The sequence below is a fragment of the Meriones unguiculatus genome, chromosome 6 (assembly GCF_030254825.1).
Source record: "Meriones unguiculatus strain TT.TT164.6M chromosome 6, Bangor_MerUng_6.1, whole genome shotgun sequence".
Taxonomy (NCBI): Eukaryota; Metazoa; Chordata; class Mammalia; order Rodentia; family Muridae; genus Meriones; species Meriones unguiculatus.
In genome coordinates, this window is record NC_083354.1 from 23,832,248 (window position 1) to 23,853,046 (window position 20,799).

At 50.6% G+C, this 20,799-nt stretch overlaps 1 protein-coding gene across 21 annotated transcripts in view; it reads right to left on the minus strand.

The window, feature by feature from the left end:
- The window catches only part of Megf11 (multiple EGF like domains 11), a 314,659-nt gene that overhangs the window by 161,641 nt on the left and 132,219 nt on the right, over positions 1-20,799 (minus strand). For all 21 annotated transcript variants that reach the window (XR_009592252.1, XR_009592253.1, XM_060384901.1 and 18 more), the window contains exon 5: positions 2,859-2,951. Coding sequence is in view for 19 of the 21 variants with exons in the window: in XM_060384901.1 (XP_060240884.1) it covers positions 2,859-2,951 (93 nt within the window). In the remaining 2 variants the exon portion in view is untranslated. The remainder of the gene's footprint in view (positions 1-2,858; positions 2,952-20,799) is intronic.

Sequence of the window (20,799 nt, forward strand, 5' to 3'; positions counted from 1 at the left end):
TCAAGCAAGGGTTGGAAGGCTCTCAGCCAAGCACGTACGCTTCCAGTGCTCCAAAGTGAGAATCTGTGAATTCCCCTGATTGAGGGCTGCTTTACTTCAATATGAGCCTGAAGTCCGCTATAGGCTGAGTAGAAAATAGACCACAGCTTCGTGTGCTGAACTGTTCCTCTCCCAGAAGGTGGCATTATTTTAAAAGTTGGCAGAAACTTTAGGAAGTGGGGACTAGTTGGAGGAAGTAGGTGGCAGGGAGTGGGTCTTTGGCAGGTCTCTTGTCCATTTCTTCCCAGCTCCCTCTCTTTCCTTCCTGTTAGTTTATCTGTCTTATTCCTACCACCATGATGTTCAGCCAAGCAACCATGGATTGAACTCTCTGAAACTGTGAGCTGAAGTAGATCCATCCTTTCAGACTGTTTTAGCAGGCATTTGTTTACAGTAATAATAACCCTGACTCTTACAGAACCCATCCTTTAGGACTTTCTTTGGCTCCAATAGTATCTGTCTTCGAGTAGATCCCAGGGATCAGGGTCCTTTGAGCCGATAGTCACCCAGAGATAGTGGCCCTTGTCTCAGCAGGAGGATTTAGAGAAGAGGGAGCAAGCGATGTGTTTGACCAGCCCCAGATGTGATAACTCAGGTGGCTGAGTTATCCTAGTGTTACTCTGTGGAGGAACCCTGGTGGTTGGTAAACGCACTCCACAGGTCAAGACCTGCTCAACACTGTTGAATCCCATTCATCAAACACTACCAGATGGCAAACCAGAGATGACAAATATAGTAGCTAAAAGGCTCTCCAGACCTACCTGTCCACACAGAACTGAACCAGCTGTAAGCACACAGCCTGAGAGAGACTGAGGCCTCATCCCCTCCTTCACAGGCTACTCTTTTTTTTTTTAAATAATCTACATTCTTCCATTTAGTTTATTATCTTTTTTAAATGTTTATTAATTACACTTTATTCACTTTGTGTCCCCCCATAAACCCCTTCCTCCTCTCCTCCCAACCCCACCTCCCCTCCCCCTTCTTCACGCATGCCCCTCCCCAAGTCCACTGATAGGGGAGGTCTTCCTCTCCTTCCTTCTGATCCTAGTCTATCAGATTTCATCAGGAGTGGCTGCATTGTCATCTTCTGTGGCCTGGTAAGGCTGCTCCCCCCTGATCAAAGAGCAGGCCAATCAGATTATGTCAGAGGCAGTCCCTGTTCCCATTACTTGGAACCTAGTTGGATCTGAACTGCCATGGGCTACATCTGTGCAGGGGTTCTAGGTTATCTCCATGCATGGTCCTTGGTTGGAGTATGAGTCTCAGGAAAGAACCCTGTGCTCAGATTTTTTCGTTCTGTTGCTCTCTTCACAGGCTACTCTTACCTTTGCAGCTAGCAGGCCCAGCCCGCAGATACACCCACTCCAGTCACATATTTCTTCCCCAAAGATCCACTGTCAGCAAAATTACACCAAACAAAACAGAAAGGAAACAGGCCCTTGGACAACTTCCTGCATTGTGCTTCCTGGTTGGACCCTAACTCATGCATCTCTCAGGTTCATTCTTTCTTGTGTGGCCTTCCTTCTCAGCAACATTGTCTCTTTAAGGCAGGAGAATGGGTGGAAAGGAGACTGCGCAGCCATTTGGGGGCCCCACATGTTACAGAGGGTTTCTTGGAAGCTCTAAGAGCAGAGATGCCCCTTTCCCCTCCCAATGCAGGAGAGCCGCCGAGACTTTAGACAACGCCACACACCCCATGCCTTCTGTTAGCCGCCATTTTCTCATGCTCTGGCTAGGCGGAGACAGAGGCACCCAGTATCAAATCTGCATGTCAAAGACCACAACTGGATTTGCCCGGCCCAGCAGAAAGAAGGAGAGGTCACACACACTGTATAGGCCAACATTTGTGAACATAGCCTTCCCCTCCCTAAGGTTTTACAACCATCACACCCTTTATGGGATAGGGGGTGCAGGGGTGGCTCCCCAATATGCATGAACAGTGGAACTTAGACTTCTAGTGGGTTGGCCTAGGTATGCTTTCACTTTAAGTCACCATAAAAAAGATTCCATCCCAACTCAAAACAGGAAGAAAATGTGCTATTCAAGGCCCCTGAAAAGCCAACAGGACCACAGCATTAAACAGCTATTGACCCGTGATAGACTGTACCTGTGGAAGGGGGTCACCTGAGACTATTGGAGGAAGAGGAGATGGAGGAGGATTCATCTCCAGCCGTACTTTTGGCAGTAAATTTCTTAAGCTTTGGCTGACATACCCCTCCTCCAGGGGACTAGTACCACAATAAAGATGGCACAGCATGCTGTGATGGGTTGCTGGATCATCCACAGATGTACCTGCCTCCTAACAGGCAGGTTTCTCTGAGAAGTGGGCATTTTCCATGAATGGTAATATAGAAACACAGTGTCCTACCCCTAGGGGTGTCCCCTTCTCCTACAACTGGGTCACAGAGAAATCCTGGCAGCCACCAACATATACCAGCCCCGTACACACCCACGGACACCCATGAAACTGAGTCTCTGAACCAGCCATGCCAAGGATCAGGCCTAATGACCTCCTGGAACATACAGGTACATACAACATCCCAAGTTCATCCCAACCCTCAAAGACCATATATAGATGCGGCTCATCAACAGACCCCACAAATGACCCCACAACTCTACATTTACAACCCTCACAGACCCCATGAACCTTCTCCCTATCCCCGTAGAGCCCTTGGCCTCAGCAAATGCCACCGCTCATTAACTGCATCTTTCTGGCATGCCAAGCCATCCGCACCTCACGCAGAATAATTGTGCAAATGTCACTACCTCCTCCCACATCGGAACCGTGGGTCACAGATACCCAAAGCCCCCAGACTCACCGCTAGAGCAGTCAGGGCCTCCCCATCCGGGCTCACAGTGGCAGGTATCTGGGGAGACGCAGCGGCCATGCATACACTCTTCCGTGCACAGGGCTGAGGGCATGGGAGGGAAGAAAAGCCAAAAGTTAGAACCAGACATCTGGGCACAGAGCGGAAGCCACTTTGTCATGGGTTCCTGGTGCCAAGGATGCACCTGACATATCTTTGGCTTGGGGGATAAACATAAAATTTAGTACGAGCTGAGTTGTTTAACTTTGGAATGTGTCTGGCAAGAGGGCATTGTGTCTGCCCCAGCCTTACTTCTTAAAATGAAACCCCAGCCTGAGTCAGCACAGTCTTGGCTTTTTGGTAACATCTCCTTCAGGAGCTGGAGGTGTAGCTCAGTTGACAGAGAATCCTCCGCATCTCATAAACCATATGTGCCATCACACACCTAATCCTGGCACTCGGGCAGTGGCAGAAGGAAGGTCAGGAGTGTGGGTTCATCCTCAGCTGCAGAGTAAGTCGGAGGCTTGTCATGGACTACATGAGACCCACCTTGAAAAGACAGCCTCCTTCAGGCTAGATGTGGTGACACGCTCCTGTGAGCTCAGGAGTTTAAAGGAAGAGGATCAAGATGAGAGAGACAAAGAGAGAGAGAAAGAGACAGACAGACAGACAGAGACACAGGTAGAGACAGTGAGACAGAGAGAGACAAAGACACAGAAAGTTACAGAGAGAAAGAGAGAAGAGAAAAGAAAAGAAAAAGAAAAGGAAAAGGAAAAAAAACGGTGGTGGCGGGATGGTTGGTGAGGTGGCTCAGTGGTTAAGAACACTTGCTGCTCTTCCAGAGAACTTGAGTTCAGTTCCCAGCATTCACATCTGGCAACTCAACCACTTTGTAACTCCAGGATCTAATGTCTTCTGGCCTCCACTGACATCCACATACCCATGGCATATGCTCATATAGACAGACACATACAATTAAAAGCAAAATAAATCTAAAGATATAAAAATTTCAGTGTTTGATTTGTGGAGGTAATACACAAGTCAAAGCTCCCAATCACACTCCCCAAACTCTTGCCATATCTGCTCAGCAAACCTGCCCCCTCCATGTTTTGCTGGCCACAGTTTCTTTCTGCTAAAGCCCCTCACGTAGCAGGCTTCCTGGCAAGAGCAGACACTGTGCCCCCTCCTTCCTGCCCCCCTCCTCAAACATCCCTATTTTGGGGTTCTCAAATGTCAGCAAATCTGCAAAGTATACAAATGCTGAGGGGAAAAGCAACAGCTAATTATAAGAAAGTAATTAAGAGAGACATCCATGATGATGATAATTGTAATTAGAAAGTGCCTGGCAATTTCTTATCATGCAGTCAAATGCTAGAGCCCCGGAGCCACCAGGCTAGGCAGTGAGCAAAGTTTCCGTCCACCACACTGGCATTGAGGAGTCTTATTGACAGCTAGTGTGACAAAGGGAGATTATTGCTCTCTCCTTTCGATAGAATCCACGTCTTCCAAGGTCACTCTTTGCTCCCCAAGAGATCTGCCCCACCACCTAATCCATCAGCCAAGAATTACAAAAAACCCCTACATGCTACCCCCACTAATTCTGCAAGCCCAGGAAATCAGCAGCTATCATCAACCCTGTCAATCTCCTGGGTGGGCTTGAGATAAAAGGCTTTTACTCTGAAAGCTGTAAGAATTCATCTTGCTGTCTGTTTCTGGCCTGGGATGAGGAACAGGTAGCTTCCTGCGGTGAGCCTGGAGTGGCCGCCACTGACTCACCAGCTGGGCCTAGATGTTTGCTGGTATAACAGTGGGCCAAGTTATGGTTGGTGTGGGGTCTTTTAGTCCTCCCCTAATGTAGATTCTGGCCCCGGAGTTACTGCTCCTTTAGTTATTTCCCGAGCTCTGTCTAGCTCCCAGGCAGGAAAGGCACCGGGAGAACCACTTCACATAGCCCACAGGTCAGAGGTCTGCATATCCTGCCCCCACGATCCACACAGTGGCTGTTGAGGAAGGCCCTGGTTTATGCCAAGGATCTGCCCAGCCCCAGAACTGAACATCCCTAGCGATGGCTCCCCAACTCCCTCACTAGGGAACCAGGCTGATCCTGGAACTGCAGAACCAGCTCCACTTAGAGCCACAATGACCTGCTCACTTGGTACTAGCAAGACCCTAGCCAGTACTGCTATGCCAAGGACATTCTAAATGGTTCAAACGGTGGCCGTGTGTCCCTGGAACACACAGGAAAGCAGGTGCCCATCTCTTGCTCCCCATCTCATGCCAGCTCCTTGGCCTCTGCCAGCTGCCAGTGCTGGCCTTGCTGCTCTCTCTCCTCTGTCACTATTTCTACAAAAGTTGAGGAGCCTGCGAGATGCACAGCTGGACTTGTTTAGATCACAACTTATCAGCTTCAGCTCAGCAAGGATACCTCCAGCTGTTTTCCTCCTGAGTGCAGAAAGCCCAAACTTTAACAGTGGGGTCTCTGCCGAGGTGGTAGGAGCCTTCCATAAATTCTAAACCTGCAGGGTGTCAAGTAAGGAAGATACCTCAGAGAAGAAAGAATGTCATGCCCAGCCCCTTTGTTGTCAGCACAGACTGAGGCTCAGGGACCCATTATCTCAAGTATATATGGCCTATCAGTCAGTCAGTCAGGAACTCAGGGTGAGCTTCCTGGAGACAGAGGCCACTGAAGGTAGAGGGAGGGAGGGAAGTATCCTCAGATCATGATACCTTTTTTTTTTTTAATCAGACTCAACACCTCCCCATCCAGGCTAAGGAGCAAGAACATAAAGACAAAGCACAGCACAGGAGGGTTGCAGCTGGCCCTGGGAGGCTCAGCGAGAGTGGGAGCCAGGCCAGACCCACCGTTACCACACACTGCGCACCCTGCCGTGGAAGGGACAGGGGCTTTGACCACCTGGGAGAAGGGAAGGGAAACAGCAAGGACCCAGCCAACTTCCTGTCTGCCTCCCCATCTCTTCAGATCCCCGAGAGCTGGGACTCTCATAACCCCTGCACCCTCTCCTTGACCAGCAGGAACGGCCTTCGGGCATTCTGAGCAAGCTATACACTGCACCTCATCCCTTGGCCCCTCCAGGGTCCTGGGTACATATTGCCAAGCACCAGCCCACATACTGCAGCCACAGCCCGGGCTTGGCCCTGTGTTCAAACACTGGCCCCCAACCCACACATGCCGAACAGACCATTTCCAGGAATGTGGCTGGGGTTCTATGTTCCCTCTAGACCTCACTCTCCCCTCCTTCTCAGGGCTCTACCACAGTGCCCACACCATCCGCTGGTTAAAACCGCCATCCATTCTTATTTCATAGGTGTTGTGTAGACAGATGTTTGAATCCTGAAATATTGAAGACAAACACCCAGGGCTGAGGTTGCTAGATCTGGATTTTAGGCTAATGTTTGAACATCTGGAGAAGAGAGGAGGAGGAGAGTCACCCAGAGTTTAGTGAAGTTAAGATACCATGACCCCCTTGGGCTGGAGCTGGGGCAGTCTAACTCCAAACCCAGGATCCTAAATTAGTCAACAATGAGTAGCCTCTCCACAGATGCCTGGGACGCACAGTAGCTGTCCTAGAGTAACAGGACTACAGATGCCATAAAGCTCTGGAGGGACTGGGTTAGGAACCTACTGTAGTCAGATTTAGCTATTTTGTGGGTTCTTTCTTCCACACTTCTCCACTCCTTTTCTTCCATCCTTTCAACCCCCGAACACGAGATAAGAAAAAGAAGAAAAAAAAAAAAAAGATAGAGAGGAAAGGAAAGAAAGAGATCCCTGACTAAAGTCAGGAGCTGGAAGCAGTGATGTTATCATTAGACTACTTCCTGCTGATCAGGGGCAGCAAGCTCCTTGGGTCAAGTTTGCCCTTCTTCTTTCTGCTTCTTCTTTGTATGCGATGACTTAACAAACTGTGAGCAGCAGCAACCACCTGCAACCACCAACAACCAGCAATAACTACCAGCAACCACCACCAACCACTAACAACTAACTAATAACCACCAACAATCACCAACAATAACCAACAACCACCAACAATCACCAACAATCACCAACAACCACCAACAATCACCAACAACCACCAACAATCACCAACAATCACCAACAACAATCACCAACAACCACCAACAATCACCAACAACCACCAACAACCACCAACAATCACCAACAATCACCAGCAACCACCAGCAACCACCAACAATCACCAGCAACCACCAGCAACCACCAGCAACCACCAACAATCACCAGCAACCACCAGCAACTACCAACAACCACCAGCAACAATCACCAACAACCACCAACAACCACCAACAATCACCAACAATCACCAGCAACCACCAGCAACCACCAGCAACCACCAACAACCACCAACAACCACCACCAACAATCACCAACAACCACCAACAACCACCAGCAACAATCACCAACAACCACCAACAACCACCAACAACCACCAGCAGCAATCACCAACAACCACCAACAACCACCAACAACAATCACCAACAACCACCAGCAACAATCACCAACAACCACCAACAACCACCAACAACCACCAACAACAATCACCAACAACCACCAGCAACAATCACCAACAACCACCAACAACCACCAACAACCACCAACAACCACCAACAACAATCACCAACAACCACCACCAACAACCACCAACAACCACCAACAATCATCAACAACCACCAACAACCACCAACAACCAACTAATAACCACCAACACCAATAATCACCAACAGTCACCAGCAACCACCAACAACCCGCCCTGCCTCTTGGGGCTCTAGCATTTTTATACCCCCTGAAAACTTTCCAGAATTACAAATGTCACACAGCCGCAGAAACTATCTGCAGCTGGCAAAACCACACCCCTACTAGAGCACGAGGCAAATCAGTCAGATGCTGTGTAGCAGCCCTGTATCCCACCCCTGGGATCAAAACGAAAACTTATTCCTAAAATATCTCTGTTTTTCAAAGAAACCAAAATTCTAAATTTCTCGATACACCCATGGCTCCCTGACTTCCTCTCCCTGGCTCCTTCAGCATTACAGGAGGCTTTAGCCAAGTCTCTCTTTCCACTGCCTGTCCATGAGTTCATGGGCTGGCAGACTTGATGGGACCAGCCTCAAGTCAAGGGAATCACTCTCCAGCCCTAGTAAGAAATCTGAACTTCTGCTCCTCCCTCAGCCCCCTCTCATCGCCCTCCCACCCAATCTTGTTGCTTCTAGCATCTTCCAACCTCCTGGCATGCTGGGGTCATTGCTGCTGAGAAACACATTGGAGTTAGGACAGATGGCCTCCAGGACACGGGCTTGCCCTACAGGTGTTTTTCAGTGGCTATGCTCACCTCCATCTCTGTGTTAACCCCTCTCCATTCAGTGGGAGATGGTGCAGGCTAGATCTCACAGGCGGTGGGGAGCAAGCGAATCGATAAAGAGCAGTGTTGATTGGAGATAGCAAGTGCTATTCGAGCTTTGCTGTTACTACTCACAGGGTTTCCTTGAGCCTGCTTCATCACACACACACACACACACACACACACACACACACACACACACACACACAGAGTCATCCTCACTCCTATCCCTCATTGTGACGTATGGTGGGTGGTCTGCAGGGATCTTCTGGCAGATTCCTAGTGGGAAAGAACAATATAACCTAGGTTTAAATCTGAGATTTACCAACTACTATTTCTCCACCGGTACCGTAAGAAATGACCCCTTCCCATGCCTTGAGAACAGTGGCACCCACTTCATAGTTGTTACAAAGATTACATGAAATGTTACAGGGCTGGCGAGATGGCTTGGTGGATAAAGGTATAGTCTGGTGACATAAGTTCAATCCCTGAAGCACAAGTGGAAACCAACTCCCATAACTGGAGCTCTGACCGCCACAAATACACTGTGCCACGTGCAAGTTCCTGCCCCACCCTACCCCACTAAATAAATAGATGTAATACATACACTTCGATGAACACCCAAAAAATAGTAAGTGTCCCAAACCAAGAGCTGCTGACTATTGAAATCTCTTCACACTCCCACAACATCCCCCTCTTCCCTCTCTCCCCTTCTCTTTCTCCCTCTCTCTCCCCCTCTCTCTCCTTCTCCTCTCCCTTTCTCCTTCTCCCTCCTTGTCTCTTCCTCTCCTTCTCCCTTTCCTCTCCCTCTCTTCTTCCTTTCTTCTTCTCTCCATCTCTCTCCCTCTCTCTTTCCCTCTCCCTCTCCTCTCCCTTTCTCCTTCTCTCCACCCTCCCAGGATCATCACATATGACTGTGCATGTATACTATGAGATCTGAACCCCTCACGTTCTCATGATCATGTCACACACAGGACCATTACATATGCCTGTGGGGTATATACTATAGGATCTGGGTTTGATGCCTAAGACAGATGACAGCTGCTACCATATTGGCATTTCCTGTGCCAGCACTTTCTGAGTACCTACTATATACTGAGCCTAGAGATCTTACCCAAGTTACCTAAACTTGCTCTCCACAGTTTTATGTCAGCTTGACACACCTCAAGTCAACAGAGAGGAGGGAGCCTCAGTTTAAATGTCTCCATAAAATCAGGCTTGTAGGCAAGCCTGTAGGGCATTTTCTTAATTAGTGATTGATGGGGAATGGCTCAGCCCATTGTGAGTGGTGCCATCCCTGGGCTGTGGTCCTGGGTTCTATAAGAAAAAAGGCTGAGCAAGCCTTGGGAAGCAAGCCAGCAAGCAGCACCCCTCCATGGCCTGCGCATCAGCTCCTGCCTCCAGGTTCCTGCCCTGACTTCCTCTGAGGAACAGTGATGTGGAAGATTAAGCCAAATAAACTCTTTCCTCCCCAAGCTGTTTTGGGTCACTATGTTACAACACAGCAATAATCCCCCCCCAACTAAGACAAACCTCAACCAAAGGCCATCCCAGCATGCTTTGGGGAGTTCACTATAGCCCCTCTGAGGTCTCCAGCCCCTGGGAGACGAAGGCTACTCCCCGCTCAGTTTTGGTGAGCCCCACGCAGTAGGTGCTCAGTGTCCACAGGTCCCACATTCTTCTGCCCCTGCAGAGTGCAGTGTGGTATCTGTAGGTTACTCAATATGAGGTCACAGAGCCGACATCCAGGCTACAATCTGTCTCTTGGCTCAACACGGACTAGCCCACAGGCCAGGTGGCCAGAAAAGACAGCATGGTGGGCTATGGAGTAGGGGAGAGGAGACAACAGCATCTGTGCCGCTGACACCAAGTGTTTCATCCTCCTCCCCTCTGTCCTCAGCGCTAAATCAGGATTACATCCTATGAGGAATGAAGGTAAACTCTGTGAGGACCACACGAGCTGTCCTGCCCCCCCTTCCTCGGGTGATATCTGGAGAACCACACCCACTACTCTAGTCTCAATCCCCTCCTTTCCCTACTTTTGGCATCACAGTGAGCTTCCTTCTTTCCTTCCTCTGGAAACAGCACTGCTGACCTACTGCCTATTTTTGTAAATAAAGTTTTATTGACACATAGGCATATCCCAGTAGCTGCTTTTGAATAACAAGGACAGTGTGGAGGAGTTCTTCAGAGACAGACAGATGTTAAGTTGAGCCCAGAACATTGAACGCTAGGAATGTTATGGAGGAAAGCCCCTGCTGCTGAAGGTTCCTAACTGGAGAAGAATGGGCTGTGGATTCTTCCTCTTTCTCTATCCTACCATGAAATCACTCTCCAGGATGACCAGACAGTAAAACAAGTCCAAAAGGCATAGGAAACACAAAAGCAAGTCAGTCCTGCTTTGGTCCACCAGAGGGAAACAGGGGCGCCCGGCAGACAGCAGATTTGCAGCAGCCACTATGCTGACCTGCTGCTTTATTTTAGTCCCCCTCTCTTCTCCTGGGGACCAGAGACAAGCAACGTGGCAGAGTCCTGAAGACCCGGCTGTGATCAATGGCCTCGTGTGGCATGAGTCACTGTAGTGAGTGTGACAGGAAAAGAAGCTGTGTGAAACGTTCTTCCTTTCTGCCCGGTGCCAAGCATATCCTGCCCAAATCCTGGGATCCCGTCCTCTGCCAAGTGGAGATGTTTTTGAGAGGCCCGGATTACCTGCACATCTGGCTAGGAAGAGGGTGTGTTAGGCCGCCATTTTTCGCCTTTTTTTCTCCTCCAGCCTTACACCCCCCACCCCTGTCCACTTGCGTCTACATCACTCTGTCAGTGACATGAGCCCCTCACCTGTAGGTCAGAACCATGCTGTGCATTCCGGAAAATCAGACTACATGCCAGGGCGGCCCCCTTGAGGCTGCCCTCACCCCTTCCTACCCTCCTCACCTTCCCTGTGCCAGGGCTGACCTCCATGGACGGCATCCCAGGCCTCCTCATCCTCTAGCCTCTGGTAGGTCCAGCCTGCAGGAACAACTAGCAAGAGACAGGGAGGAAGGTTGCACCGCGTGGGCCTGAGGTCCTGGGGAGTGGCCCTCAGGCCTGAGAGATGGCCGTGGGTCTCGGGTGGATGCTATACTGTTCCTTAGCAGTTCCCATCAGCCCTTCCCCTGTCTTTGTTTCTTGTTTTACGATGAGGCTTATGTATTCCATGCAGACCTCAAACTCGCTATATAGCAAAGGACTGCGTTGACTTCACTACCCTTCTGCTTCCGCCTCCCAAATGCTGGGACTGCAGTGCACGCCTGGTGATAACACCCAGGATGTGGAGCATGGAAGGCAGGCATCTACCAACTGAGCTGCTTCTGCAGCCCTCTCCTCACCTTTATAAAACAACCACTTTAGCCACCAAACTCTCCCCAGTGACCACCTCCCTATTACAGCCTCCATCTCTTCTGGAAGCCTAACCAGTCCAGGGCAATGCTGAGGTCTGAGTCCATGCACATGGCTGCTCTCATCCACACACTGCCTGGCCACCTGGGCCTCAGGTGGAGATGAACACGTGACGGTACCAGACTCAGTGCCGACTTGCTTTAAGAACTTGGCTGAGCTCCTCCCTCCTTCGGACCTCCATCTCCATGTCTGAAATGAAGGGGATGGTGGTATAACCCACTGTCACTCTAGCTCTGGGAATGCAGGGCTATAGAGCAGCAGCTTTCTGGTTTGGAGTCCAAGTCAAGTGAAGCTTGAGGGGTGTTGAAGAAATAGCTCAGTCAGTGAAGGACCTAAGTTTGAGCCTGAGAACCCACATTAAAACAAAACAAAAAAAGCCAGGTGTGATGACACAGCCATGCAGCTCCAGAGCTGCAGAGGCAGATCCCTGGGACTCACTGGTCGGCCAGCCTTGCTGACTTGGTGAGTTCCAGGCTAGTGAGAGACTGTGTAAAAGAAAAGAAAAGGTGGTAGACCATGCCAGAGGCTATGCTGTCCTACAGACTCCACACACACATGCATGCATTCATACACACATGCATGCATTCACACACACACACACACACACACACACAACCAAATGGGGTGTATGGGGGGAAAGAGAGAGAGAGGAGAGAGGGACAGAGGGAGGCAAACACATCTTGGTGTGGGGACAATGTGCTCTGAGGTGTGGACCACAGCTGCAGGGGCAGTCTTTGGGGAAGAAGGCGCCTGGGCAGCTGGGTCTCGGCATGAGAGCTCGGCACCAAGCAAATACTCAAGTCAGATTTGGGGCTCTCCTCAGCAGACAAGCTACGGAGACAACCCTGGCCCTTCCTGGCCACTGGCTGGCCCTCGAGGTGGAGAGCCCTTCCAATCCATTCTCCATTCTATTACCATTCCACCCGAGACGACCCACGAGTCCCCCAGGTGCTCTCGGTAATATATTTTGTCTGGCTGCTTGCAAATGGTCTCACTAGTTAATGGAACTATAAAATTCCTTCACATGAAAAGGTCAAGACAAATAAAGACAACTTCCATGCTCCCTAGCCCCACACCTAGTGAGGGCTAGAGAAGGCCTAGGGTCCAGACACAGACTGGCCCCAGAACTCCACGGCACATGGCTTCTGGAGCTTCCCATGACCCCATCTTTCCCCTGTGCCCCAGGGCACATCGATCAGTCCATTAGCATTCCTAGCAGGAGCCGCAGACCAGGTTGTCATTGGATTCTGCTTAGAAACAAAATGACCTCCATTCAAGAGGGCCTAAGTGCCAATTCTGAGGTGACTTGCTTAGCATGAATGATTCTGCCATGGCCAAGGTCATGCATCCCTATATGACACGTGTGTCTGTGTCTGTAGAGGGGGCTTTAGAAATCTCCAGGGGGGTTCTAAAACCAGCTAGAGATGAGTTTCACACGGTCTTTTGTAATCACCATCCCTGAGTTCCATCCTCGGCCATGAAGAGCCAAGACAGCTGGCTCCTCTTCTCAGCTTCTAGACTTGCCTTTGGGTGGCTGTGGCCACATTTGACTCCGTGAGATGAGCCATCAAGTTCAGGAAAGCAGCAGTTCCCCTGCAGGGCTGGCAGGAAATGAAGGGCACAAACCCCTCCTTGTCTGGAGACCCAGGGCTGAAAGTTCCACCCCGCTCACCCGCCACCCTGTGAGCAGGCTCCAGCACCTCAGCTTCCTCCCCTGGTACCCAGTCGATTGCCACCCTGTGGTGGTGTAGGTTTGTGTATTTTCCTCTGTCACTCCTTAGCTGCATGTTTTCTGACCCCCAGTTTCCTCGCCTGCCTCATCTGTAATGCAGGGGTGTTGCTGCAAACACCAAGCAAGTTAAGACCTGCAAAGCACCTCCAGCTGGAGCTTACAGCTGCACTCTTTCCCCCTCTTGCTACTGTTAGTATTATTCCTCTTCTTGGGACTGGGTAGAGGACCAGCGACATCATGGCCTCACTGTGCCACTTTCAGAGAATGATCCAAAGGCCTGAGTTAGGGCCAGGAAGAATTTTCTTGTCGGTGGACACAAGGAGGGAGAGACAGCATTAACAGGGAGAGCTAGTGTTCTGGGATAGGAGGTGGAAAAAGCCGCAGTCCGGGTCAGCTCGCTGGAGGGCAGTCATGTACCAAGGGGAAGGCCATACGCAACCTTTCTCTTCTGGCTCTCAGAGAACAGAACGAGAGAAGGCCATGACCCAACGGCTGAAACGTATCTCTTAAGGAGGCCCAAGAGTTGTGCTGTGTGTAAATGTGTCTACCTGTCATGTTCACTTTAATACCACCTCCTCCAGGAAGCTCCTCATGACTACATAATCCAACCCTGCCCCAAGCAGGGCCAGGTCCCCTCCCTGCTTCTAGACCTGGCTGGCCTAATCGGCCACAGCGCTGATTTCTCCATTCTACTCACTGAGCTCCCACCAGCTCCACAAAGGCATGAAAGGGAACCAGACATGGCAGAAGCCAAGTCAAGAAGAGCTGGGCCTCTGCCCCGTCCCTTCGAGGGCTCACTGTCTCCCATGTGAGTGGACACGACAGAAGCCAAGTCAAGAAGAGCTGGCCTCTGCCCCGTCCCATCGAGGGCTCACTGTCTCCCATGTGGGCCATGCCAGCCTGCTTGAGGGCGAACGTATAACTCAGCTAAAAGACCTGGCTGTGCTAAGCCCCAATTCCATGGTTGGATGGCAAAGGGGGTTTTGCATATTTGTTCATCTGTTTGTTTGCTCATTTTTGAAACAGAGTGTCCGTACTTCAGGCTGACCTCCACTTGTCATGTCGCTGAAGGTAATTTTGAACTTCTGATCCTCCTGCCTGTGCCCGTTGGGTGCTGTGATTGTGGGCTTGTACCACCACATCCAGTCCTTGCAATGCTGAGATGGATGAGCTCCAGGGCTTCCAGAATGCTAGGCAAGCACTCTACCAACTCAGCTACATCCTAGCCCTGAAAAATGCTTTTTAGAAAAATGCCAGCGACTAGAGCTGACAAAGACTGTCTTGTCACAGCTAAGCCCCGTGGGAAGGACTGCAGCCTCCCATCCCATTCTAAAGCATGGGGAGCCATCTGTCCTCACACACCAATGTCAAAGGATAACACCCCAGACAACCTCACCTGTATCAGGGGAGCTCCCTCACACCTCTACCCATCCTCCTAAGACATTAGCCTGACTTGCTTCCAACGTGGCTTCACTGGGAACAGTGGTTTGCCAATGAACACTGCCACCTGTCAGAACACTGCTATCAGCTTTCTGCATTCAGCAAGCCTGCCAGCCACAGGGCCTGATAAAAGCCGTGGCATGGCAGTCAGCAACCTCCATGGGTGCAGAAGGCCCAGGCTCTGCTCCCCGAAGCTCACCCTTCCCCGATTTGTAGAGGATTTTCCCAATTGAGCTGCTCCAACCCCCACCCCATGTCCCTGCAAGGAGCAACAGCTTTCAACTTGTTAATGACGTTGGAACATACGGCCTGAGTCAGCAACCCCCAGCGCACGACCCAAGGAGAGAGTTTTTCTAGGTCTATTTTCCCCCGTTTGACAGATGCCAGACTTTCTCCAGAAAGACACATTCCAACTGATTGATTTTTTTTCTTCAAGAAATTGATCCTTGCCACCTAGGAGGCCAGCAAAGCATGAGGCTTCTGAAGTGTTTCCCCTTCTTTCTTCCTTTTCTTTTTTCAACACTGATTTGGAAAAAAAAATGACCTGCTTCTTTTTAAAAATTTGCCTTCCCCAAAGGAGTTGGCCTCTTCTTGGGGGTTGTATGACAGGATCCCCAAAAGGTGGTGATGGAGGATGGACAGACGGAGTGGTGCCCAGTGCCTGTCTTCCATCAGACAGGCCTGGAGCAGATGGGAGTGGGTCAGCATGCGGCCGTCAGCTGGGCAGATGCGGGGGGGAGTCCCAGTGCCTCTCCCTGGCAGGCTGTGCGTCCCTGAGCAATTCAAATGACCCATTACAACCCCCATTCCCACTCCAAGTTCTATCTGGAAAGCACTGAGCAACCCAAGGGTTGGGAGAGCAAAACAAGATAAAGTCTTGAAAGGTTCAGCAGAGTAGGCCTCAGCAAGAACACAGAAATCCTAGCTCAAGACAGTGTCACTGATTTTAGAAAAGGTAGGATGAATTTGACCCTCCGATAGGCCTAGGGGATGGCTCAGTCAGTAAAGCTCTTGCTATGCAAGCATGAGGGTCTGAGTTCAATTCTCAGCACCTGTGTAAAAAGCCACGTACAGAGCATCCATCTTTAGATCTGTCTAGGGAGGCAGAGATGGGCAGACCCCTGGGGCACACTAGCTGAGCTAGCCGACCAGTGAGACTTAGGCCTACAAACAAGGCAGAGGCAGACTGAGGAAGCCACCTGAGGTTGACCTCCAGCCTCCACACCACCCCTGTACACAGGTGAACACACAGACACGAGCACATATATACATACAAGGAGAATATAAGCATGCTGATCTCAGGCTTATCAACCGACACTCAGAATTGTAGCACCTTTTCAGAAAGGGCCAAACAATGGCAGCCTCCACTTCAGCCAGACGTCAGCATTTGTAGCTCCTTGCCTACGCTCCAAGCCAAATTCCATCCAGCAGCTCTGTCGGCAGGCAACGTCTGCTCTGTTCCAGCTTCAGTCAGCTGCAGCCTTACCTCAAGTACAAATGGCTCTCTCCAGCTCCCAGGGCCTTTGCACTGACTGGCATCCCTTCCTCACAGGGCTAATGGAGGCCTCACTCCAAATGTCACCTACTTGAGGAAGCTGTCCCTAAACCACCTCAGTGGGCCAGGTGATCCTGAGACATGTTCCAGCACCTTCCCTGCCCCGTCCTAGTCACATGGTACTGCTTGGCTCTCCACTGGAAGAATGACACTGTTTTACTCGCATGTCATCTACCCTGGGGTCCGGCACAGTACCAGCACTGAGCGGCTTTGTAAACAGCTGTTGGTTATTTGATGGAATGAATCCATGTTGTCCCTGATACTCTGGACAGCTCTGATTACTAGAAAGCTCTACGCTTCACTGAGCTGAAATCTGCCTTCTCAGAGCTGTGTGCAGGGCTGCTTGCCCTTCCCTGCCTCTGGCTCTGGGTCCCTTCTGACTCCACTTGACCAGCCTTCCGGAGGCTTCTCTCTGTCAGGATCTGAAGTAGGCCCTAGAGAGACTGGTAGGAAGCATGGCTCCCAGCAGGTATGGCTAGACGCATGGTGCCGAGCAGCAAGCCACCTGAGGTCCTTCTGGTTTCAGATCTCATTCCCATGAGAAGCTAAATGAGGGGCTGCTTGGCTGTGGACACTTCTCTGCACTTTCTGGGCTGATTTCATGAATGAGTCTTCATCGCACTGCAGCCTTCCCACGGCGCTGACTGCCAGGAATGTTCCACCTTCCAGGAGCTTATATGTCATTAAAAGATAGATACCTTTCTACCCTGACCTCCTTCTGCCACCCTGGCCTGCAAGTCAGAGGCCTCTGCCAGCAAACGAACGGTTTACATTATTTAAGATAATGTTTAAAGTCTGCTAGAACATGGCATATGGCTTCTAAGTGGTGAAGACAGGCTCAAGCTCAGGGATGTATAGACTCAGAGGTGGAGAGACTCCACCCACCATGGTCCCTCTGACAGACCTGAGCGTGCAAGACATATGGGTGAAGGGGCGACACCGGCAGCCCTAATGGGGTGGCATAACACAGCAGAATAGGTTCATGGAAGCTAGGCAGAGAAAGAGCTGGGGTGAAAGGTCAGGGACCCTCCCACCTACTCATTTTACCCTGCATCTTTTTGGGGAGAAGCTCAGCTTTAATATACTTGAACTTGAGCATATGGCAAGGATGTGAGGCCGTATGCCATTAGCCCTTGTGACAACAGCAGGAGCCTGGACACAACTAACCATCTATCCACAAGAAAAAGACTAAATCAACACACACACAGTAGGAAAATACAGTCACAGCAACGCACACGAGGGCATGGGTGCAGGAAAGCCCAGGAAGGTGGGCCAGAGTGGCAAAGGTCAGAACAGTACCTTCTGTGAGAAATCACAGGGCGAGGATAAACATATCCTTAAATACACCTCAATCGTCCCTGCAAAGGCCACACCACCAGTATGCCCTCCAGGAGAGTGGCTAGGGGGTGTTCACTGGCTTCTGCAGCTGGTACAGCCTGAGCCAGGAGAACACGGTATCTGCGCAGAAAAAAAAGATTGCTGAAACTGGAGGACAGAAGAGTCTCCAGAGAGCCTCTGTGGCCACTCACAGGAGCCTCTGCTAGAGGACCCCATCAGTACCCATACATCAGCCAGTCCCCAGTGACAATGTGTGACCACACAGTGCCCTAAGGAATGGTACAGCTGGAGAGTTTGGGGAAAGATTTACCTTTGTCCAGGAGTTAGACTGTGATCTTTGCATGCTGCTAAGCAGAGACCGCAGAATCACTTCCCAGCAGTGACTGAGCCTGGACAGCAGCAGGTTCTTTAGAGGCTCCACAACGCCTGAGTGAGGGTAAGGCCGCAGTGAAGGTTGCAGCCATATCCCATGGGTCTCACCCAACACACAATGAAATGAAACTTCACATACTCTCAGGATGACCGTTCTGTCTGCATCACACCGGGAGAGCACTGATGCACTCAAATACAAGCCTCGCTCTTGCACATCCCAACTTTCCTCAACGTGATCTTGTGAGACACCTGCCCTTTTCCTCCTTCCATTCTTTTCCTCTCTCCAGCTCCCCTGTCACTCTCTGATCTGCAGGAGCCACAGGATTTATTCAGGGAAGACATTCTGAAGATGTGTGAAGATAGGAAAAAACTACTATAGAAAGTTGGAAGGTAGAAGAAAGAGGGAGGGAGGAATGGAAGACTGAAGAAAAGCTTCAGTCTCTATTTTTGGAGAACTTAGATACTAGTCATCTGGCACCCTCTCTAATTTCTAGGTTTGTGGTTTTTCATCTTGTTTGAGACAGAGTATAATGCAGCAGAGGCTGGCCATAAACTGGCTCTGTAGCCTACGGTGATTCGGAGCTGGTTTTATTATTGTTTATTCTCTCTCTCTCTTTAATGAGATAGGGTCACCCATCTCCCTGCTGAACTTGAACTTGCTATGATGTCGAGGGTGACCTAGACTTTATAATCCTCCACTTCTACATCAAGTTCTGGGATTCCACACCCGTGCCCCATGTCCTGTTTATGCAGTGATTGGACTGAACCCAGAGCTGCATGCATTTCAGGTAAGCATCTACAACTGAGCCACATCCCAGCCTGCTTTCTGATTTCAAGGTGGGTGTTCATCTCTTCCTTTGCTTCCCAGTTCCCTTAAACAGGCAAAACAGATCTGTTATCCCCACTTTACAGATAAGGAAATTAAGTCTCAAAGTCGAAACGGCACCTCCAGCATCTTCTCTCTTGGCCCACAACACCTGTGGTGTCCTCACGGCTGTCACTCACAGCAAGTTGTTGCCAGCCATCACCTGTGTGTGTGCGTGTGTGTGTGGGGGGGCTCAACTAGCAATCTAGACAGTCTTTGCTACCACAGAACAAAGACCCCTGTCTACTGTTCCTTCTAACCCACAGGCCATGCAGAGTGGAGGCCAGGTGGATTCTGGGTAGTTGCTATAATAGGCAGCTATGATGGGATGGGGACCGAAGCCTGGCCTTGCAAGCTCAGAGTGCATTGGGCTGTGGAGAGCACCGCTGCCTCAAACCAGAAAGCCTGAAAAAGGCAGGACTCATTTTCTCTCAGGGGGATCAGACGATAAAGGAAAGGTGATGAGTAATTCAACCCTTTAAACACATAAATAATGTTGCCTCTGCTACCCTCTGCCCCCAAGGGCACTCATACAAGAACTCAACAGAATATTTCATCAGAGTAACAGAAACAGTATGCTGCCCAGAGCGCATCGCAGGGGTTGCCAGGGAGCCCAGGCATCCTGGAGGCCAGAGGTCAGGCCTCAGCCCCAAGCTTCGTCCTTTCATACTCTGGGAGACACCCAGTGCCCAGAGCCCTGCTCCACGTTCCCCCAGGACCAGAGCAGGGATCTGCCTGAGTGGCCTTGGATACACTTGGCTTCCCAGAAGCCAACATGAGGGTGGTGACTCATTGCTTGGCACTGGCACATGCAGCCTGACAGGCGGTGTTTGTGCAGAGATCGTAAAGCATGGAGCTGGGCAGACAGCTGAGGGGTAAATCACTTGCTGCAGAAGCATGAGCCCTGGGCTCTGGATTCCCAGGCCTCACGTAAAAGCCAGGCAGGCACGGCAGCTGCCTATCATCCCAGCACTTGGGAGACAGAGACAGGGGATTCCCCAGAACAAACTAGCTAGCTAGACTGCCTGAAATTGGCCAGTTCTGTGTTAGTGAAAGACCCGTCATGAAGTGGAAAGTAGTCAGCCAGGCATGGTGCTGCAAGCCTGTAATCCTAGCACTCAGGGAGACAGAGGCAGACAGATCTCTGTGAGTTCGAGGCCAGCCTGGTCTATAGAGCGAGTCCTGGATAGCCAAAGTTACACAGAGAAGCCCTGTCTCAAAACAACAACAACAATTTAAAAACCAATAAAGTGGAGAGGAATCAAGAAAGACATGCAACATCAATTTCGGGTCTCCACATATATATGTAGGATACACATATGTGTTCCCAGTACATACACACACGTACATATCACACACAAATGCCCACCTCTCTCTGTCTCTGTCTGTCTGTCTGTCTGTCTGTCTGTCTCTCTCTCTCTCTCTCTCTCTCTCTCTCTCACACACACACACACACACACACACACACACACACACGCGTGACAAGAAGCCATACAGTACGTAGGAGAGTTGGGTGGCTGTGCTCAAACTCTGTTTCACCACCTAGGAACTTGGAAATGAGCTAATTCCTAGAGTGACTCACTCGCTGTGGTGCTTTCCCCGTGTGTGTGAAAACCAGCAGCTGGCAATGCCTTTCAGGGAACGGCTGCGCTGCACACAGAGGGTGGAGGGAGGAACGCACAGGGAGGAGGAGGGAAGAGCGTGGGTCTCACTCATTAGCACACGTCCTTCCTAACCCTAGGGCCTGCTAAGGCCCCTCTCCACCAGAGCACCCCTGACCTCCCATGTCTTCTATGATCCCTCTTGACTTGCAGCTCACTGGGCCCTTAGAAGCCAGATGG